The following is a 22,076-nucleotide window of genomic DNA, read 5'->3' on the forward strand; positions in this document are numbered from 1 at the left end:
GGTCGATCCAGAGACCAGGTGGAGGTGCATGTCAGATTGATACAGTCAACTTTCCAGGATCTGGGACTGTTGATAAACATGCAAAAATCAACACTTTCCCCAGTTCAGAGAATAGAATTGATTGGGGGCAATCCTTGACTTGAAGTGGGCCAGAGTGTTTCTTCCAGAGAGCTGATTTATAGCTGTAGAGGCACTCATACGAAGTCTAAGGAGTCACCTCATCACAACAGCGAGGAACTGCTTGAAGCTTCTGGGACACATGGCATCCTGTACCTATGTGGAACATGCACTTCTAAATCCCCTTCAGTCATGGCTGGCATTGATATATACATACTAGGACGACACCATCTGAACAAAGTGGTCTTTCTTCCACCGTCGGTGATTTCTGCCCTCCTGTGGTGGTGGCTGGATCCGGAGATGCTGTGTGCAGGCATTCCCTTCTCAAGACCCTACTCTGCAAAGTCCCTGGTCACGGATGCTTCGAAGATGGGATGGGGAACCCACTTGGGGACCCTCAGGACCCAGTGTCTCTGGTCATCGGAGGAGCTAGAGTTACATATCAACGTGAGAGAGTTAAGGGCCGTGCGTGTAGCCTCCCAAATGTTCTTACCCCACCTGGAGTGCAAGTGCGTAGTGGTCCTCACAGACAACACAACAGTAAGGTTTTACATAAACAAGCAAGGGAGAGCTCACTCCTCTCCATTATGTTAGGAGGACTTCTGTATGGCCCATTCCATTCACCTTGAAGCCTCATACCTACCGGGGTCGCAGAACGAGTTAGTGGATATCTCAGCAGATCCTTTTCCATCCATCACAACTGGTACATTCGCCCAGACATCTTGAACACTGTTTTCCAGAAGTAGGGATTTCCCCAGCTGGATCTATTTGCAACAAGGCAAAACAGGAAGTGCCCTCAATTTTGCTCCTTCGTAGGACACAGTCCAGGTTCACTCATGGATGCTTTTCTCCTTCCCTGGATGGGATGGCTCTTCTATGCATTCCCTTCCACTCCTCTCATTCACAAGGCCCTGTTCAAAGTCAGAAGGGATGGAATGCGACTGATCCTTGTAGCTCTGGTTTGGCCACGCCAGCACTAGTTCACTACTCTGCTGGGCCTCTTGGTAAACACACCAGTCTGCCTGCCACTGTTCCCAGACTTGATCTCTCGGGATCATGGTCACCTGTTCTACCCGAACCTCAAATCGTTTCACCTGACAGCATGGAAGCTCCATAGCTGAACCCAGCAGAATGGTCCTGTTCAGTATAGGTTCATGAGGTGCTCTTGGGGAGCAGAAAACTGTTGACTAGAGTCACTTACCTGGCAAAATGGAAGAGGTTGATGCGTAAAGGTGTTTCACCTACTGAGCCCTCACTGCACTTAATTTTGGATTACCTGCTTCATTTAAAGCAGTAAGGCCCAATTGTGTCCTCCATAAGAGTCCATCTAGCTGCGATCTCTGCATTTCACCCCGGGTGGGTGGCCATCGCCTTGGCTAGATGGGTTTCAGAGATCCAGACCCTTACCTTTGAACCACCATACACAGTCTTCTTCAAGGACAAGGTGCAGTTGCAGCCACACTCATCCTTTCTTCCGAAGGTGGTCTCACAATTTCATAGTAATCAGGACATCTTTCTCCCAGTTTTCTATCCTAAGCCGCATGCAAGCAGGGAGGAACAGAAGTTCCACTCGCTGGATGTGAGACGTGCACTTGCTTTCTATATAGAGAGAACCAACCCCTTTAGAAAGATCACTAAACTGTCTATAGCCATTGCGAATGGGATGAAAGCAGTCCAGTCTCAGCCCAGGGAATCTCATCATGGATCATGTTGTGTATTCTCACTTGTTATGACCTGGCAAAAGTCCAAGCTTCTCGTTTGAAGGCTTACTCTATGAGAGTGCAGGCGTCATCGGTGGCATTTGTGGTGCAGGTTCCAGTTGAAGATATCTGCAGAGTGGCGACCTGGTCCTCAGAACACACGTTTGCGTCACACTACGCCATCACCCAACAAGCCAGAGATGATGCAGGCTTTGGCCGAGCGGTGCTGCAATCAGCATATCCATGAATTCCAAAACCCCCAGTTGCTTAACTGCTTGGGAGTCACCTAAATTGGAATGGACATAAGCAAGCACTTGAAGTAAAAACTGTTACTAACCTTTCCATAATTGTTCTTCAAGATGTGTTGCTCATGTCCATTCCAAAACCTGCCCACCTACCCCTCTGTCAGAGTTGCTGGCAAGAAGGAACTAAGGGGGTGGCGGGTTGGCAAGTCACTATACACTGCCATGAAGGTGCGACGCCAGCGGGCGCTAGATCTTACCTGATGGATACTACTGAAGGGAAAACTTTCCGCCGGCGGTGCACATGGCATGAGCATACCTGCATTGGAATGGACATGAGAAATGCATCTTGAAGAACAACAGTTATGGAAAGTTTAGTAGCCGTTTTTCATGATCACTCAGTCAGAAGACTAAGCCTGTAACAGCTGTTAAAAATGTTAGGTTGCTTCTTTAGCCACTTACTTTGTAATGTGTGGAGATGAAGAGTAGGTATGGGAGACTACAGTGGGGTCTTTGGGTAAAAAGAGAACTTTCAGCCTTTCTAGGCTAAATAATTGGTCTGTTTGACAGCATTCCCTTCTACATATTCTTACCTTCAGTAATTTATCCTTGTATCTTGTACTTGAGTGGCAAAAATTTCTGACTCTGACTGAATTTCATTATCTGAACGTTTTTGCAGAACAGCTATTTCTTGGAACAAGGTTGGGGAAAAGACTGTTCCTTCTTTCTGTTTAAAAACAAAACAAAACAACAACCTGGAAATTTTGAAGAGGAATTTTCAAATCTGAGATGGCAGAATAGCTGTTAAGTTCTACATAAATAGCAAACAAGATTTTTGAGTTGTTGCAAAAACTTTTATTTGAAGAACCCAGAAGATGCGAGACCTAGAAAACTCAATTATCCATGTAGATCAAATTCCTGTCGTACTCTGGTTCACCCCATCCCATTTTCCACCAGAGTGTTGTCACCTTCTTTCTAGGAAGCAGTGCTTCTCTAAAGCTGATGATAAACAATATTTCACACTTACCTTTTCTAGGCAGGTACCTTTTTGTCACCATAACTTGTCTCCAATGTTCTATCTTCTGTGTTTGTGAAATAATCCTGCCTTAATGTTCATAGAGGAATTGCTACATGAATCTCATCAAGTTAGAGACAGAGATTTTGCATTTGAATAAGAGACAACTTTTCGTACCTGTAAACGAGGGGTGGGCAAACTACGGCCACGGGCCACATCCCGCCCGTCAGACCTTTTAATCAGGCCCTCCAGCTCCAGCCGGGGAGCAGGTTTGGGGGCTTGCCCCGTTCCGCACGGCTCCCAGAAGCAGTGGCATGTACCCCCTCCAGCTCCTATGTGTAGGGGCAGCCAGGGAGCTGCTCAAGTGCCGGCTCTGCAGCTCCCATTGGCTGGGAACTGTGGCCAATGGGAGCTGCAGGGGCAGTGCCTGCGGACTGGGGAAGTGTGTGGAACCCCCTGGCTGCCCTTCCGCGTAGGAGCTGGAGGGGGGACATGCCACTGCTTCCAGGAGCTGCTTGAGGTAAGCGCCACCTGGAGCCTGTACCCCGACCTCCTTCCGTGCCCTGACCTCCTGCCCCAGCTCGGAGCCCCCTCCTGTATCCTGATGACCCCCTCGTTTCTGGCCCCACCCTGGAACCTGCACCCCCAGCCCAGAGCCTGTACCCCCTCCCACATCCTAACCCCCTGCCTCAGTCCAGAGCCCCTTCCCATACTCCAAACCCCTCTGCTCCACCCCCAGCCTTGAGCCCCCTCCCACACCTTGAACTCTTCATTTCTGGCCTCACCCCAGAGCCTGCACCCCCAGCCGGAGCCCTCACCCTCCTCCGCACTCCAACCCCCAATTTCGTGAGCGTTCATGGCCCGCCATACAATTTCCATACCCAGATGTGGCCCTAAAGCCAAAAAATTTGCCCACCACTGCTGTAAACAGTATTTCTGTGATTGAGAAGTCAATTTCTAACAACTATCCCATTTTAAAAATAATCTTCTGCTTTTACAGCTGTCTAAGAGGCCATCTAAGTTGTAGCAGTCTTTCCCTAGCTTCAGTAGTGCTGCTCAGAATCTTGGCCCCTCCCCCAATATGCACCTCTCTGCCCCTGGTATGTCCCCTTACACCAAGGTTTGTGAGGGGGTCTTAGGAAGACAGCCACAGGCTGTTCTCTGCAGTCCCAGCCCTGGGGAATTCTGGGGATTTTAGAGCTTTTATGTTGCTCGGTCTCTTTATTTAGTGTAAAAGGGCTGGAGCAAGGGTGAGGATCTGATGATCAGAATAGAGAATGCACGGGAATCCAATCCTGCATCAATGAGCATAGCTAAGTATCTACCAAGTTGCTCCTGTTGAGTAGATTAGGTACACATACTCCCTTTGGTATTTGGTATTATCTAAGTATCGCATTCGGATACTGAAGACCACATTTTAGCCCATGTGTCCTCAGGTGTACCCTATCACTGTTCTGTATGATTACTTTGAGGATCAAGGCCATCATGTTAATGGACTACTGAGTATCTGATTACTTTTGTATACTCTTTTTAGTACAGTAATTTAAAAATCCCTGAGACTTCTAGTAGGAAAAGGAAGTTTTAGTATTTCAGTAGTTTCATATGCTGCTAACTGAGAACATAGTGCAATCACACCAGATTGTAATTCATAGTCATCAATCAACTCTTTTTCAGAAGATTATAGTGGTGAAATGATCAATTGTGTTTGTCCTTTTTAAAAATGTGTCTGACATTTAAACTTGCCACAAAAGAAAATTTATATATAAAACATGGTTGGTGACATAGGAATTTTGATTTTTCACTAGTACACGTTGAAAAAGAATGCTCATTAAGTTTTAAGGAAAGCTTTGTGATAGTCATTCATATCATCTTCTTTGAGAAATATCTTCTGCTTAATTTTTGCTATGTTGTCTCTATTGATAACATCAGTACTTGGGTTAAAAGCTTTTTACCTTTGTATTTGTTCCCTGAGCACATACTGCCTGTTCTCTTGTATGCTCTATCAAAGTGTTTAGTTGGCCAATCTTGTCTTCAGAGGCCATACAGAGAAATGGGTTTGTGTACTCCTTTTGTGCACACCCCATCAAATATTGGTTTGTACTGTAAATACAAATATTGTAAATAGCTGAATTAACTTGCCATGTTGAAGAAGAAATTGTATGAAGTGTAAGATGAAAATCTTCCAACACTTGTCTGGTCATTGCCTTTTTTCCCCTGGGATTCCTTGCTATTTGTCCCACATGGTACGCTTCATCTGCACAAACTTTAACTGAAGTAGCAGTCTCACTCTTTATACTCCATTCCCCACTACTGATTTCTTTTGCTACTTATGTTGGTAAGTATGATAAAGATTGGGGGGAGGGATAGCTCAGTGGTTTGAGCATTGGCCTGCTAAACCCAGGATTGCGAGTTCAGTCCTTGAGGGGGCCATTTAGGGATCTGGGGCAAAAATCTGTCTGGGGATTGGTCCTGTTTTGAGCAGGGGGTTGGACTAGATGACCTCCTGAGGTCCATTCCAACCCTGATATTCTATGAAGTTCTAGCATTGACCACATTGTCAACATTCTTTGGGTTTGTCTACACATCATAAAATGCTACCGCAGCACAACTGCTGATGCTGTGGCACTTCAGTATACAAACTACCTATGCTGATGGGAGGGGTTCTCCTGTCAGTGTAGGTAATCCACCTCCCCAAGAGGCAGTAGCTAGGTTGATGGAAGAATTCTTCTGTCAATGTAGCACTGTGTGCAAGGGGACTTAGATCACCTTAACTACTCCAGTCAGTGAGGTGGATTTTTCATACCCCTGATGGACCTAGTCAAACTGACCTAATTTTCTAGACCAGGCTCTATACTTTTTCAGGTACTGCTGATGTTCTCAAAAGAAAGAGAATTGGTTTTGAGGCATGGTGTGGGGTAGGCATGGAAATTAGGAAACAATGTATTTTCTTTTCTGTAGAGTGAAAGGAGAAAGGCAAAATGCAAATGAAACCAGACTTTTGCTGGTAAGAAGAATGATTTATTAAGAGTTTGGGGGCTCAGTTTAATTCAGCTTTAAAGGCTGAAAGTAATTGTCAGTATGTGTTGGTTTCTTGTGTGGGGATGTTTGGGTTCGGGAGGGTCAGTAACAGATATAGACCAGGGTATTTAGAGAATAGTTCTCCTTCATCAATTGTAAGTTGATATCTAAATAATCGATTTTAAACAGGTAGGAGAAAAGAAATTTCAGAAGACCAGGAGTACATATTTACATTAATATTCAGTACTTGGTTTTTTTGGTTTTTTTTGATTGGCATATAAGTCACACAAGACTGAGTTGGATTGCTTTTTAATAGTCTTCAAGACCACTAGAAATTATACAGTTTTGTGTCTAGTATTCTTGGATTGGATGTTCACTTTAAGATTAGAAGAGTAAAATTTTCAGGGGACAAGTTCTATCGTAGATGATTGAAGTACTGTGTTGTGTTAAATATTTTTTCATAAGGTCAGCAAGTGCCTTAGAAGAAATACCTAAATATTTTCTTATCCATCTTTTTTACAGTTTGAAAAAGTCCTCAAAATGCATCCATATCTCATTATCAGATAAACTGATGATTTCTAAATTACTATATCATCGCCTCGAGGAATTTTTTTAGTTAATCAGCTAGTTTATTGTAGATGTTAAGTCATATATTTACTTAAGTATTTATCCTATGAGCTAGCTAGTCATTTATGTGGTTGAAAGAGGTGGAATGTTGTGAGGGTAGTGTATAAAGACACTAGAATTGAACCTGAGGTTGCTATTTGGAAGACAGAGTGTAGTTCAGTCAAAAACAAAGAACTGTGCACCAAAACTTGTAACAAATATTTGGTGTATGCCGGGGTGGGCAAACTTGTAATAGAAATTGTATGGGGGACCATGAATACTCACAAAATTGGGGTTGGGGTGTGGGAGGGGGTGAGGGCTCTGGTTGGGGGGGTGGGATCCGAGGTGGAGCCAGAAATGAGGAGTTCAGGGTGCGGGAGAGGGGTCTTAGGCTGGGGTGAGTTGCTGGGTAGGGGAATGAGGGCTCCAGCGGGGGGTGCGGTCTCTGGGGTGGCGCTGGGGATGAGGAGTTTGGGGTGTAGGAGGGTGCTCCGGGCTGGGACTGAGGTGTTCAGAGGGTGGAAGGAGGATCAGGGCTGGGGCAGGGGGTTCGGGTGCGAGAAGGGGTGCAGGCTCTGACTGGGGATGTGGGCTCTGGGTTGGGGCTGGGGATGAGGGGCTTGGGGTGCAGGAGGCTGTGCCGGACTGGGACCAAGGGGTTCAGAGGGCAGGAGGGGGATCAGGGCTGGGCCAGGGGTTTGGGACATGGAGGGGTGCTTTGGGCTGGGATCGAGGGGTTTGGAGGGCAGGAGGGGTTTCAGGGCTGGGGTAGGGTGTTGGGGTGCGGGGGGTGGTGCTTACCTCAAGCAACTCCTGGAAGCAGCAGCATGTGCCTTCTTCGGTTCTTAGAGGTGGGAGGGATAGCTCACTGGTTTGAGCATTGGCCTGCTAAACCCAGGGTTGTGAGTTCAATCCTTGACGGGGCCACTTGGGGATCTGGGGCAAAATCAGTACTTGGTCCTGCTAGTGAAGGCAGGGGGCTGGACTCGATGACCTTTCAAGGTCCCTTCCAGTTCTAGGAGATGGGATATCTCCATTAATTATTATTATTATTATTATGTGCAGGCATGGCTAGGCAGCTCTGCGCGCTGTCCCGTCTGGAGGCACCGCCCCTGCAGCTCCTATTGGTCATGGTTCCTGGCCAATGGGAGATGCGTGGGTGGGGGCAGCATGCAGAGCGGAGCCCTCTGGCTTCCCCTACGTGTAGGAGCGGAGGGGGGCCATGCCACTGCTTCCGGAAGCCATGTGGAGCAGCCCCCGACCCTGCTCCACAGCAGGAGCTCGAGGGCCAGATTAAAACGGCTGGTGGGCCAGATGTGGCCCGCAGTTTGCCCAAACCCTGGTGTATGCTATATCCCTTTTCATGCCCCTTATCTCTATCTTTTTTTAGGTTGCACGCCCCTGGCACATGTTGAAGCTCACTGAAAACTGAAGCAAAATTAGAAGTATTCAGTAATGCAGAGCTAGATGCTAAATCTTGTGTTACGGAACTTGATTTAGTTCTGTTGAAATAATAGGCCTTATGTCTCTCATTTAGCTTTTAGACAGTTTGGGTACATTTTTGAGGTTCTAGATAACTATTCTACAAAATGTAATCAGACTAGTCTTTTACTTCTGAAAATACTTGCTTTAGTTTATCTTACTCAAAAGTTACTTATTTGCATACTTAATTTGTATTTCAGAGGAGAAGGTGCTTTTCTGAGTTCAAAACACACCTTAGTCATGAATAAAACATTAAAAAAATTGATTTGATTTCTGTCAATATTTATTTTCGTCCTGTGATGGGCTGATGTCTGGATCAGCTACTTGTGAAGTTTTGAAGTGATATGCAAAAATTCTATCCTTACAGCAGGCACTTGTGGATAAAATGAAGAGTCTTCCGGCAGTAGTTTGTGGTAGGTTGTTTGTGGCTCCAAATATATTTTTTATATATAAATTGTTAGGCAAATACTCAAATATTCAATTAAAGCTTTTCTAAATTGGTAATTTAATTTGACTTGTAATACAAGGTGGTAGGGCTGTCAAACGATTACAAAATTAATCATGAGATTAAAAAATAATTGCAATTAATCACAGTTTTAATGGCACGGTTAATAATAGAATACCAGTTACTTAAATATTTTTGGATATTTTCTACATTTTCAAATCTATTGATTTCAATTACTACACAGAATACAAAGTGTACAGTGAACACTTTATATTATTTTTATACAAATATTTGCACTGTAATAAAGATAAAAAATATTTTTCAATTCACCTTATAAAAGTATTGTAGTGCAATCTCGTTATTGTGCAAGTGCATTAAAGGGTAGAGAATTACAGGTAGGACCCCATAAAGGTAAACAAACTTGTTTGTCTTAGCAATTGGCTGAAAAGAAGTAGGATGGAGTGGGCTTGTAGGCGCTAAAGTTTTACATTTGTTTTATTTTTGAGTGCAGGTATGTAACGAAAACCAATCTACATTTGTAAATTGCACTTTCACGATAGAGATTACACTACAGTACTTGAATGAGGTGAATTGAAAAATACTATTTCTTTTATCTTTATTACAGTGCAAACATTCGCAATAAAAATATAAAGTGAGCAGTGTACACTGTATTCTGTTGTAATTGAAATCAATTGATTTGAAAATGTAGAAAAACATCCAAAATATTTATAATAAATTGGTATTCTGTTATTGTTTAACACTGCGATTAATCACAGTTAATTTGTTTTGAGTTAATTGCTTGAGTTAACTGCTATTGACAGCCCTACAGTGTGGTGATCTCTAACTTGTATTTACTATTTATAAATGTAACTTTAACGTAAAGTGTGACTGAATTTATGTTCTTTATTATTTTGACAAGGTCTGTGGCCTCTGGATCCTTATAATTTACTTTTATATAGAGCCTCATACTGAAAGATACCAACATGCTTTCCTAAATGATGTACCTTGGAAAAATGGTTCTGTTTAGTAGAAGTGTATAAGGTAGAGGCTGATAATTAGCATGATACTATGAGGTGAGAAAAGTTTGGCCAAGATATTTAGGGCAAAAAGTGCCATAGGAACTTTTTTAGTTCGCATAAAGCAAGTAGGAACCCAGTTTTCACCATCGCATCTGAAAGACCCCCGAAAAATGCATAGAATTCATTTTACGTACCTATAAAAGACAACACTAAAACTGCTGGGATTTTAACTTGTGCTCCCAACATTGATGCTGGTCCCTAGCATGGAAAACTTGTGTTGGCTTAGTTTGTTCATAATTTCAGGCATTGTGATCAAATTTCTTACCCTTGTAGGACAGCAAGTATACTTTTATACAAGCAATGAAATATTTAATGAAAAATGTAATGCCAAATTGCTAGGTTAAATGGCAAAATATATTGCTTCTGCAGGTGAAAGAACCCTGTACATGTTTCTTGCCCAGTTGTTTCAGTTCCCTTTCCCCGTGCTCATTTTTTAACTTGTCTGCAAGTCATGACTGTGACTGAAACCAGTGTGATTAAAATGGAAAAAGGCAAAAGCTTATTCAAGCAATAAGTTTCCTTTACAAAGTGGAAATCCAACAAGGAACTTACCTTTTCTGACTTAGTTTAACAGTTAGAAGAGCTAAGTGGAAATTTAAACAGTAAACTGATATATACTTGTTTATTTTTTTAATAAAAAATATAGCATGCATCAGTCAGTAGCCCAATAGACTAAAAGGGAGTCAGGAGAATGATCAAAGAGGATATGGATATTGCAGAGAAACACTATACACTATTCTTTACCATAGAGGATAATGGGAAGCTACCTGGAACAAGTCTAAAATTTGCAGATAATACAATGAGGTTTTCAGTTAAATTTCAGATGTCAGAAAAGGGGTTCTAACAAACTGATGATCAAAATTTCAGTTAGTCACCAGGACTAGTGATAAATTTATGGGGAAGATGGGAGAAGACTTGTATCATCTTTATAAGGCTGAACTATACTTTTTAACCAGTTAATTAGGGTCTCACTTTTTAAAGAAAAGTCTTATAAAATTAATACACCATTTCATTAATGAGGAAAACAGTTGTCCTCTTCTTTTGGTCTCTGCTCCTATTCCTCCTTCATCCATATCTTCTGTTTCCTTTTCAACTAATCATTGTCCTTTCTCCTAAAGTGCTGAGGAGCTATCCTCATACCTCTAGTAGTTTCCGATACTGCCTGTTCTTCCTGTAGCATATAATGGGACTTGGGTAGGGGTAAGGTGGAGGAAGAGAAACATGCTGATTGGGGTCATTGCTGCATTGGATGCAGTGGTAGAAGCATTCAGACCAACAATCACATACCTCACGTGGGCTCTGGTAGGGGCCAGAGTATTGTCCCCTCAAGAAGAAGCCCCACTACACACTTGCTTATCATGATGGGGATTTTTTTTTTTTTTTTGTATACGTAATATGTTTATATTCTCTGAAGAATTAGTAGGTGGAACTGGAAAAGTTGTATTGTAGTGAGCCATGTAACTTTTTAGGTCACAAAGGTCATGACATTTTTGATAGTGGGTGCCTTTGAAATGGGCGTATTTCTGTGAAATTAATTATTTTTTTCCTTGTATTTGTGTAGAAAATGGAGATGCCTAGTTTCTCTTTCACAGATTTCATAGTGTAATGCTTACAAAAAGCAATAGATTGGGATAGTGTAAAGAATGACTAAGTAAAGAATTAAACTTTGAAATTGAATCAGCTTTCATATTTGTATATAGCCTGTTGATTTTTGTTCTGGCTATTTTTTCCTTCCCTTGGCATTCTTTCTTTTAATGTCAGTTTTTTTGTTTTTTGTTTTTTAAACAATGTTAATCAGATGCCCAAGTTTTATCAATTTTTGAAGAAGCGGTACACAGTTGCAATTTAGTTTCACCACTGGACGGTTTTGAATATTTGATGGTACTGCTTTTCATATATTGGCGAGTATCACAGCAAATTGGAAGTTGAATCCTAGGCTTGGGAAGAGTTGTTAAACATTTCTAAACCTGGAAAAATAACTTAAGAATGCAAATGTAGGTTCTTCTTCGAGTGCTTGCTCATATCCATTCCATTAGGTGTGCGCGCGCCGCGTGCACGATCGTCGGAAGATTTTTACCCTAGCAACACCGGCGGGTCGGCTGTGGAGCCCCCTAGAGTGGCGCCTTCATGGCGCTGAATATATACCCCAGCCGACCCGGCGCCCCCTCAGTTCCTTCTTACCGCCCCTGACGGTCGTTGGAACTGTGGAGCGCGGCATAGCTGTCCTCCACTCTCCCTAGCTTACTTAGTCATTCAAAGTTATAGTTATAGTTGTAGTTCTAGTGTTTATAGTTAAATAGTTTTAAAGTTGTTATAGTTGTTATTGTAGTTCAGGGGGTTAAGGGGGTCGTCTCCCCCTTTCTCCCCCGGCCGCGGGCCCGGGCTCATGCCCAACGCTCCCGGCTTCAAGCAGTGCGCCTCCTGCGCTAAGCCTATGCCAACGAGCGACCCGCACGACTCCTGTTTGAAGTGCCTGGGAGAGTCCCACCAAACAGACAAATGCAAGATCTGTAAGGCCTTCAAACCAAGAACCAAGAAGGAGCGGGACTTTCGGCTCAGGCAACTCCTAATGGAGGCGGCACTTAGCCCGGACACTCCTTCCACGGGCCAGACTCCGACGCCTAGCACTTCGGTGCGCAGTGCCCCGGCGGCACCGGCTATGACGACCACGCGAGTGGCGTCAGACAAGCCTCCCCGGCACCGGACCTCGTCGGCACCGCAAACACAGCAAGTGCCGCGGCGCCGGTCATTATCCCCAGGGCATAAAAAAGCCCATAAGACGGGGACGTCCGTGCCGAAGACGCCGGCTCCCCCAGTGCCGGGGGTAGAGCCGCGTCCGCCGGTGGAGCAACGGAAACAGGCGCCTCCAGCACCGTCGACTCTGGCGCCGAGGCCGTCGAGTCCGGTACAAATAGCGTCTCCACCGAGGCCGGCGGTGATACAGTGTCTCCCGTCGACTCCAGAGACCTTCGCGGCGGCGAGAGACTTGATAGCTCTCACGGAACCGGCACCGCCTCAACCACCGGCACCGACTGTACCGTTGACTCGCCCGGTACAGTCAAGAGGGAAACCTGCCTTGATGCGCCCTCCATCACAAGGGCTGGAACCTCGGCGCCGATCCAGGTCCCGAAGCAGGTCCCCACGCCGCTCGCAGTCCCGGCACCGAATATCGTCTCGGCACCGGTCGTACTCGCGGCCAAGATCTTCGTCGCGGCACCGGTCTACGTCTCGGCACCGCTATGATCGTCGGCACCGATCAACGTCGAGACGTAGTTCTCAGCACCGCCACGCTCGACGCTCGACGTCGAGAGGCCGCTCCCGGCACCGGGCATACTCTAGGTCCTCGTCGAGGTCCAGATCTGACTCCCGGCACCGACGAGGTCATCGGCACCGGTCGCGGTCCCGGCACCGATCGCCGGCACCGCACAGAGATAGATCATCTCCGGACCGGCACCGTGCGGCACCGCAGACCACGGGGATCGTTTCATCTTTCGCGGCACCGCCATGGCCGTCAAGATCGGCGTCTCGCTCCTCGGAGGACCTGTCGAGATCGGCATACCCCCCTCAGGGGCAGGCCGAGGAACGAGACTTGGGCCATTGGCAGGAGAGGGCAGAGGACCACTCTCATGGACCATCTCACTGGTCGTTTTGGACCCCGTGGGCGTATCACCAGGAGCAAGGGGCTTCATTACCATCGACCTCTCGCTCGGGTCACTCGGTCAGAAGGGCCCCAGAATCCACCATCTCTCGGCCTCCGCCTGGAGGCGTGGAGGCTTCTGTGACCACACCACCCGACACCGTGGACCCAAGTGCAGGTGACGCTCTGACCCAAGACCAGGGGGACCGGGACCCCCCCTTGGATCCACTACCACCGGAGGCGTCCTCCTCCTCCTCTCCGGATGAGGCAGTGGCGGGCACTTCATGCACGGGTCCCCCTCCGATAGATCTTCGGGCTCACCAGGATCTCCTGCGCAGGATGGCCCGTAATATGGACCTGCAGACGGAGGAGATAGTGGAGGTGCACGACCCGATCGTGAATATCCTTGGATCGGATGCCCCATCGAGGGTGGCGTTACCCTTGATCCGCACGATCCAAACGAACGCGGATACGATATGGCAGACTCCTGCCTCCATTCCACCCACAGCGAGAGGGGTGGAAAGGAAATACTTTGTCCCATCTAAGGACTATGGATACTTGTACACACCCCCCCAACCGTGTTCACTGGTGGTGGAATCAGTGAATGCACGAGAGCGCCACGGCCAGCAGGCTGCAGCGCCAAAATCAAAAGAGGCTAAGCGGCTTGATCTGTTTGGCCGTAAGGTTTACTCAGCCGGAGGGCTACAACTTAGAGCGGCGAATCAACAGGCGCTACTGAGCCGCTACAATTTCAACTCCTGGAACTCTATGGGGAAGTTTAAGGAGTTGATTCCCCAAGAGTCCAGGGAAGAGTTTGGAGCCATGGTTGAGGAGGGTAAGAAGGTGGCTCGGACCTCCTTACAGGCCTCCCTGGACATAGCGGACTCGGCCGCAAGGACCCTGGCCGCAGGTATCGCTATGCGCAGGACCTCCTGGCTCCAAGTTTCGGGTTTGCCCCCTGAATTACAGCAGACCCTACAGGATTTGCCCTTTGAAGGACAGGGGCTGTTCTCGGAGAAGACGGACTCTCGATTGCAGAGCCTCAAAGACTCCAGGACAATCATGCGCTCCTTGGGGATGCATGTTGCGGGTCCCCAGCGCAGACCATTTAGGCCGCAGCCTCAACGTTTTTACCCCCCTCCACCTCGTCAGAGACAGGACCCTGCCAGAAGGCGAGGGCGAGGTGGTAGGAGAAGATGGGCTGGCCCTCAACCCGGTCAGAACCAAGGGCCACCAAGACCACCTTCAGGTCCTAGACAGAACTTTTGAAGGTGCGGTCGAGGACGGCGCCCCAGTCATCCCCCAGGATCCAGCTCCCTCCTTTCGGGATCGCCTCTCCCACTTCCACCGTGCTTGGTCCCTTATAACTTCGGACCGTTGGGTCCTCCGCACGGTGGAGAGGGGATACGCTATCCAGTTTTCTTCTATCCCCCCCTCCCACCCCCTTTCCCCGTCCCTCTTCAGGGACCCTTCTCACGAGCAACTTCTTATACAGGAGGTTTCTACGCTCCTGGCCATGGGGGCCATAGAGGAGGTTCCGATAGACTTAAGGGGCAGGGGATTTTATTCCCGTTACTTCCTGATCCCCAAGTCCAAAGGAGGTCTGCGGCCCATCTTGGACTTGCGCGGACTCAACAAATTCGTAGTAAAGTTGAAGTTCCGCATGGTCTCTTTGGGGGCCATTATCCCTTCCCTCGATCCTGGAGACTGGTTCGCCGCCCTCGACATGAAAGACGCATACTTTCACATCTCAATTTACCCACCTCACAGACGCTTCCTGCGATTCGTGGTAAACACGGTGCACTACCAATTTACAGTCCTTCCCTTCGGCCTATCCTCGGCCCCAAGGGTGTTCACGAAATGTATGGCTGTCGTGGCAGCGTACCTTCGTCGGCAAGGGATACAGGTGTTCCCGTACCTAGACGACTGGCTGGTGCGCGGTCGCACCAAGGAGCAAGTTCAAGCTCACGTCCACAGAATAGTGCACACATTCAACAAGTTGGGCATCCTACTCAACAAGGACAAATCCACTCTAGAACCTACCCAGAGAATAGAATTCATCGGCGCAGTTCTAGACTCCAGACGTGCACAAGCCATCCTGCCAGACAACCGATTTGGCACCATCACGAACCTCATTCAAGGGCTCAAGGCCTTCCCAACTACCACGGTGAGGTCGTGCCTTACCCTGCTGGGTCACATGGCTTCCTGCACGTACGTAACCAGGCATGCCAGACTTCGACTTCACCCGCTTCAAACCTGGGTGTCATCAATATACCGTCCACATCGGGACAGCCTGAACATGGTGGTCACGGTCCCGAACTCGGTCCTGGCCTCCCTCACCTGGTGGCTAGATCACACTGTAGTCTGCGAGGGGATGCCATTTCACGCCCCACAACCCTCCCTGCACCTGGTCACAGACGCGTCATCTCTGGGGTGGGGCTCCCATCTCAACGAACACCATACCCAGGGCCTGTGGACTGCATCCCAGTTAGCCCTACACATCAATGTTCGGGAACTGATGGCGGTACGCCTGGCGTGCCAGGCATTCCTCAATCTCCTACGTGGCCGCTGTGTGTTAGTTCTCATCGACAACACCACGGCCATGTTCTACATCAACAAGCAAGGAGGAGCACGTTCGTCAATTCTATGCCAAGAGGCCATTCGCCTGTGGGACTTCTGCATCGCCCACTCAATCCATCTCACGGCATCGTTCCTCCCTGGAGTCCAGAACACTCTAGCGGACCGACTCAGCAGGTCCTTCCAAACGCACGAGTGGTCTATCCGTCCGGACATTATACATTCCATCTTCCAGAGGTGGGGGTTTCTCCAGATAGACCTGTTTGCATCTCGAGACAACAGGAAGTGCCACGTGTTCTGCTCCCTACAAGGTCGAGCTCCGGGCTCCCTCTCGGACGCCTTTCTGCTTCCCTGGAAAGACCACCTGTTTTATGCCTTCCCTCCGTTTCCTCTGGTCCACAAGGTACTGCTCAAACTGCGCAGAGACCAGGCACAGGTAATTCTGATCGCTCCTGCGTGGCCAAGACAACATTGGTACACCACACTGTTGGAGCTCTCGGTTCAGACACCGATCCCGCTTCCGTTGGATCCGGATCTCATCTCTCAGGACCACGGCCGGTTGCGTCACCCCGACCTCCAATCACTCCACCTCACGGCGTGGCTGCTCCATGGTTCACCCAGGCAGAGCAGCAATGCTCGCACTCTGTACAACAGATTCTACTGAGCAGTAGGAAGCCCTCAACACGGACCACGTACCTGGCCAAATGGAAGCGGTTCTCCTGTTGGTGCGAACAACGAGCCACATCCCCGTTGCAGGCACCCATTCCCCTTATTTTGGAATATCTCCTCTCCCTAAAACAGCAGGGGTTGGCGATATCTTCAATTAGAGTTCACCTGGCCGCTATATCGGCCTTTCACCCAGGGGAACTCGCGTCCTCGGTATTCTCTAACCCGATGGTCGTTAGATTCCTCAAGGGCTTAGACCGGATGTACCCACAACAACGTCAGCCCGTTCAGACGTGGGACCTCAACCTGGTTCTCTCCAAGCTCACAGGTCCTCCATTCGAGCCACTGGCCACCTGTTCTCTTTTGTACCTATCCTGGAAGACAGCCTTCCTTGTAGCCATCACCTCAGCAAGGCGCGTTTCTGAACTCAGGGCGCTTACATCCGAGCCCCCTTATACAGTTTTCCATAAGGATAAAGTGCAGCTTCGTCCACATCCTGCCTTTCTCCCTAAGGTGGTTTCTCCTTTTCATATCAACCAGGACATCTTTCTCCCGGTCTTTCATCCCAAACCACATGCCACTCGCCAGGATCAACGTTTGCATTCCCTGGACGTACGAAGGGCCCTGGCCTTCTATATTGACCGCACAAAGCACTTTAGAAAGACGACGCAACTCTTCGTTGCAGTGGCCGACCGAATGAAAGGCTCACCGGTCTCCTCACAACGCCTATCCTCCTGGATTACGTCTTGCATCCGGACTTGCTATGACCTGGCAGGTGTCTCAGCACCGCACCTCACCGCTCACTCCACGAGGGCCCAGGCTTCCTCGACGGCTTTCCTGGCACAAGTTCCGATTCAGGACATTTGTAGAGCAGCGGTTTGGTCATCAGTCCACACATTTACAGCTCACTATGCACTAGTGCAGCAGTCCAGAGACGATGCTGCTTTCGGATCAGCGGTTTTGCACACAGCAATGTCTCACTCCGACCCCACCACCTAAGTTGGGCTTGGGAGTCACCTAATGGAATGGATATGAGCAAGCACTCGAAGAAGAAAAGACGGTTACTCACCGTTGTAACTGTTGTTCTTCGAGATGTGTTGCTCATATCCATTCCAAACCCGCCCCCCGTCCCCACTGTCGGAGTAGCCGGCAAGAAGGAACTGAGGGGGCGCCGGGTCGGCTGGGGTATATATTCAGCGCCATGAAGGCGCCACTCTAGGGGGCTCCACAGCCGACCCGCCGGTGTTGCTAGGGTAAAAATCTTCCGACGATCGTGCACGCGGCGCGCGCACACCTAATGGAATGGATATGAGCAACACATCTCGAAGAACAACAGTTACAACGGTGAGTAACCGTCTTTTCTTCCATTCATTGGGCCTATATTAATATGAAAAGTATTAACCTTTCTTTAAACAGGATGAAGAAAAGATGGGAAGAAACATCCTTCCTCCGTCTTGACTTCTCCCCATTTGTCTTTTCAAACATACATATTTTTTTAAAAAACATTGTACACTTTACAAACTGATAGCTCTCTGGCTTCAATAAAATCTGCTATACTGAAATTTTCTGTAAATGAAGGTTTCTTGTTTAAATGATAACTGCTAACATTTTATTACTGTCTGGGGAAATAGTTTACATATTTTCATTGGTATTCAAGGTATCTGAGGCTCTCAAATTTCATTATCAAATTCTCTCATCTGATACCAAGTTTTCCCCAACAATGCATCAGCTTGAATGGCAAATCACATAAAAGAGCAAAAAATGATTAAAGTATTTTTCCCCCACAGTATCCTGCAGAACCGCCAGATTGCTGTGTAGACTTCCCTGTTGAATTTGCTATCTCTTGGATTCCACAGGTAAAATCCATACTGTGTCCTTTTCTAATAACTAAGATTATATTTATTTACCAGCTTAAAGATATATTTACACTGTGTTTCTGATATGACAGGTGTGTGGTAATGGTATATTTAAAAAGAAAAACAGGTCTGACAATTTTGAACCCTCTTCCCATTTGTTTTCTTTGGTATTTTTTCCTTCACACATGCTTGGGAGAATGCTATATTTAGTGTATTCATATTTAATTCTCCAACATTTAATTTGCTTTCATCAGTTTTTCAATTTTTAAAATGTTTCCTCAACCTTGTAGAGCTACTGTGTCAACACTAAATCCCTACCCCATCTCTTACACACTGGACTGCTGAGACTCCAAATATTTATGAATGATACTGGGAAATATATACATGAGAGAGTAATTACTGATAACAGGGGGGAAAGCTCCCTCTAAACCGTGATGAATATTTTTTTTAAAACACTGACCAGCAACAAACAGCAATCCTTTATAATATATGTAGCTTAATAAGAGCACTTGAGTCTGATATAGTATTGTAAGTTTAATGATTTGTTCTAATTAAGAACCAAATGCCATTGCTTTCCTTTTTTGTGGAAGGCCTGATGTTTCTCATGCATTATTTCTTACATCTCTCCCTTCAATAGCAGTGCATGTTCTTGGTAAGGGATTTACAGACAAATTAACTGGAACACACTGTGGAAAATATTTAATGTTAGTTCCTGAATTAAATAAAACTAAACATCATTTTTTGTAAATATTACATATTTAAAAAATCTTGTCCTTGTCAGATTGTTAGGCTTTCCACCTATTAATAAAAAGTGTGCAAGTGTATGTAAAACATTAATTTCTTGTGGTGTGGCATAAAGATTGTATCAGTATGAGTTTGGGATGGCTGCATAACTTCTGAGTGGCAAAACTCTGAGTCTTGTCACTTTCAGGATGACACACTTATTGCATTGGAAGTTTGATGAAGGAACAGCTGCAGATCTGGGCAAGATTATATATAGGAAATAATAAATATATTTTGACATTTCACAGTTTTGTTTTCGCTTTCAGAGCTTTGGTTGATTCCATACATGTTTTGGAAAAACTTATATGCGTATTGTTTATTCTGTAAATTGTAGTGGCTTTGTTGCTCTTGTTATAAACACTGATTTTATGTTGTGTATGCATATATCACTTTCAAAACCTTTTTTAAAGCCACTTATAGGCTGTGTAAATTCATGTTTGTTTAATTTTTGAAAATATTTGAGTTGATTGTTTTTGATTGACAGACTGAAAAATACAAGCTGACTTAAGTTAAAAGCATCACAAATATTCTCAGTCAATTTCAGCTCTGATAGTTTGCTGCTGATAACCTTAAGAACTACCATCTGGAGTAACTTTTTTTTTTTTTTTTTTGAAGTGGTTTTAAACAAACCTCCCAAGAATCAACCTTGTTTGACAAGTTAAAATTGATAATGTTTACATTCATGTTGCAAGCAGGTTGAAAGTCTGGCATTGTCAATGTGACCTACAAAAATCTTAAAGTGGAAAAATTTATTGAGATTAGAATTAGATACTGAATATTCCAAGCCCCTGGGATAAGAGAGACTATTCACAGTGTAATTATCTAGAGACTTATCCTTTTTTTGTCTTTGCAACCAGTGACAATTCATTCCAACTGCAGATAGTCTGCTCTAATTCTGAATGAAGCTCCCAACACACTGCAGTATGCTGGTACATTCGCATCAGTTGTAGAGCCCTGCTGGAGAATGGAGTCTGCTTATATCGATCAGAGTGTCAATTTTTTGCAAAAATGTGTTTGGGGGTTGGAAGGAGGATATAACACTTCTTAGAAAAATAGAAAATCACCCATTTTTTCAGAATGTATGGAATTAACCCTTGTAGGCCTAATTCAGGCTCCAGCAAATTGGTAATTTAGCATAGGACTTGTTGGGATATTGCCTGGAGCAGTATCCAGCAATTCCTGGTATGGCTGAATATTTTGGTACCTAAGACGACTAAAAAGGAAGACATACAGAATGTGACTCTTGCCCTGCCCTAGATATTTTGGGTATTCAACATGCAGTTCTAATCCTGATAGGTTTTTAATTTTAACATGTGTAGGTCACCTTTAATGGAAACACTGACAAGACCCTTAACTGAAGCAATGGAAATGTCCCTGTTATAATACAAACTCCTGTTAAAGGGAATATAAATAGATTTCAGGTAATTGTCCCCCTCCCCCCCCCCCTCCTGTCAGCTTTTGCCTATTTCAAGTTGTGTTTTAGTGCTTCTGGACTTGAAACTTGGAAGATCTTTATTTTCCTTTTTTGAATAATAATAGACATGGCTTTATGGCGTCCATATTAAAAATGGGTAATTTTCCTTATGGTCCCTGTCTTCCTGCTGGGTTGATAATGTTTTGATGTATTTTTCTTTCTCTCTGATGAGAGGTCTGCTGCTGCTGCTTTGACATATTCATTTGGATGAATAATTATAACTTGCACAATGTCAAGCTGAAGATGGTAGGGTTTTGTGCGTCATGACAAGCCTAGTAGCCAGTGCAGGTGTCTCACAGCATGATCAGCAACAGCCAGTGTATTCTAGCTCAGAGGAGACATTTTAGAGTAGGCAGAAATCAGCACCAAGGGCAAGTTGCTGCTGCTACTACTGTTATATGTGCCAAATAAATGCAAAGTGCTTCTCAATGACAAGTGCAAGAACATCTATTTATTTCAGTTATATACTTTTTCTAATTAACCAGATAAATTTACAGTCTGCACATTTTAGCATACACTATAAGAATGGTTCTACAGTTATGGATTCTTGTGCCCTCACATTAAATTACTATCCCTATATTGACCACTACCCACCTGGATTCATTCATGAAGGTCATGAAAATGGAAATTAATGACTAATGAGGTCATGCAGCTAACAGTGAAACATAATACAAGATCTGGGAAGGTATATTGGTGTGAATGGCATTATTCTTTAGAATTTTGAAGGAATAGTTCCCATAGTAAAATAATATTGATCATAATTGTGGTATTTCTAGTATAGGAGCTTTACAGAACTCAACTTTCTACATATCCATGAGGTAGTGACTCTCTAACACAATACAAAAGCCTGGAATGGTTGACAACATTTTTCTAAAGATATTAGCATGTTTGCTCAGTTTTAGATTTAGTTTTGGTGGATGTGTGTGTGAGAGCAGGAGGGAAGTATTCATTTTCAGTAAATGACATGGAATAACAAATTACAGATGAAAAAGGTCATCTAATCCCTTCTATTACCAGTCCAGAATTGTTCATTAAATTTTCTCGTGTTTAGTCCTACCTACAACACTGGAAAGACTGTTCCACAGATATTGTGTTTTCTCTGGTATTCAGCTGAAACATATTCTTGATATTAGTCTTTTGGTGGAGTGTTGAATATACTACCTTCTAGTTTCACAATTGAGACTTGCACCTGGGCACTGCAACTCTTGGAGCCATCTAGAAAGCAGTGAATGTTTGGTGCAGGCATACATCAGTAGTTGTGTCCCCAAATATTTTGATTTAATTTTGCCATTTGAAATATTGTGTGGATCCTATAGAAGCAAGGATCCCTTCAGAGTTAATGTAACATTCTTTTCTTAACTGAGAACTGTTTTTGTGGA

General features: G+C 45.4%; 1 protein-coding gene across 2 annotated transcripts in view; it reads left to right on the plus strand.

The window, feature by feature from the left end:
• The window catches only part of FANCL (FA complementation group L), a 125,102-nt gene that overhangs the window by 37,012 nt on the left and 66,014 nt on the right, over window positions 1-22,076 (plus strand). For both annotated transcript variants that reach the window (XM_054022437.1, XM_054022438.1), the window contains exon 7: window positions 18,372-18,440. In XM_054022437.1, coding sequence (XP_053878412.1) covers window positions 18,372-18,440 — 69 coding nt within the window. The remainder of the gene's footprint in view (window positions 1-18,371; window positions 18,441-22,076) is intronic.

Source organism: Malaclemys terrapin, chromosome 3 (assembly GCF_027887155.1).
Source record: "Malaclemys terrapin pileata isolate rMalTer1 chromosome 3, rMalTer1.hap1, whole genome shotgun sequence".
Classification (NCBI taxonomy): domain Eukaryota; kingdom Metazoa; phylum Chordata; order Testudines; family Emydidae; genus Malaclemys; species Malaclemys terrapin.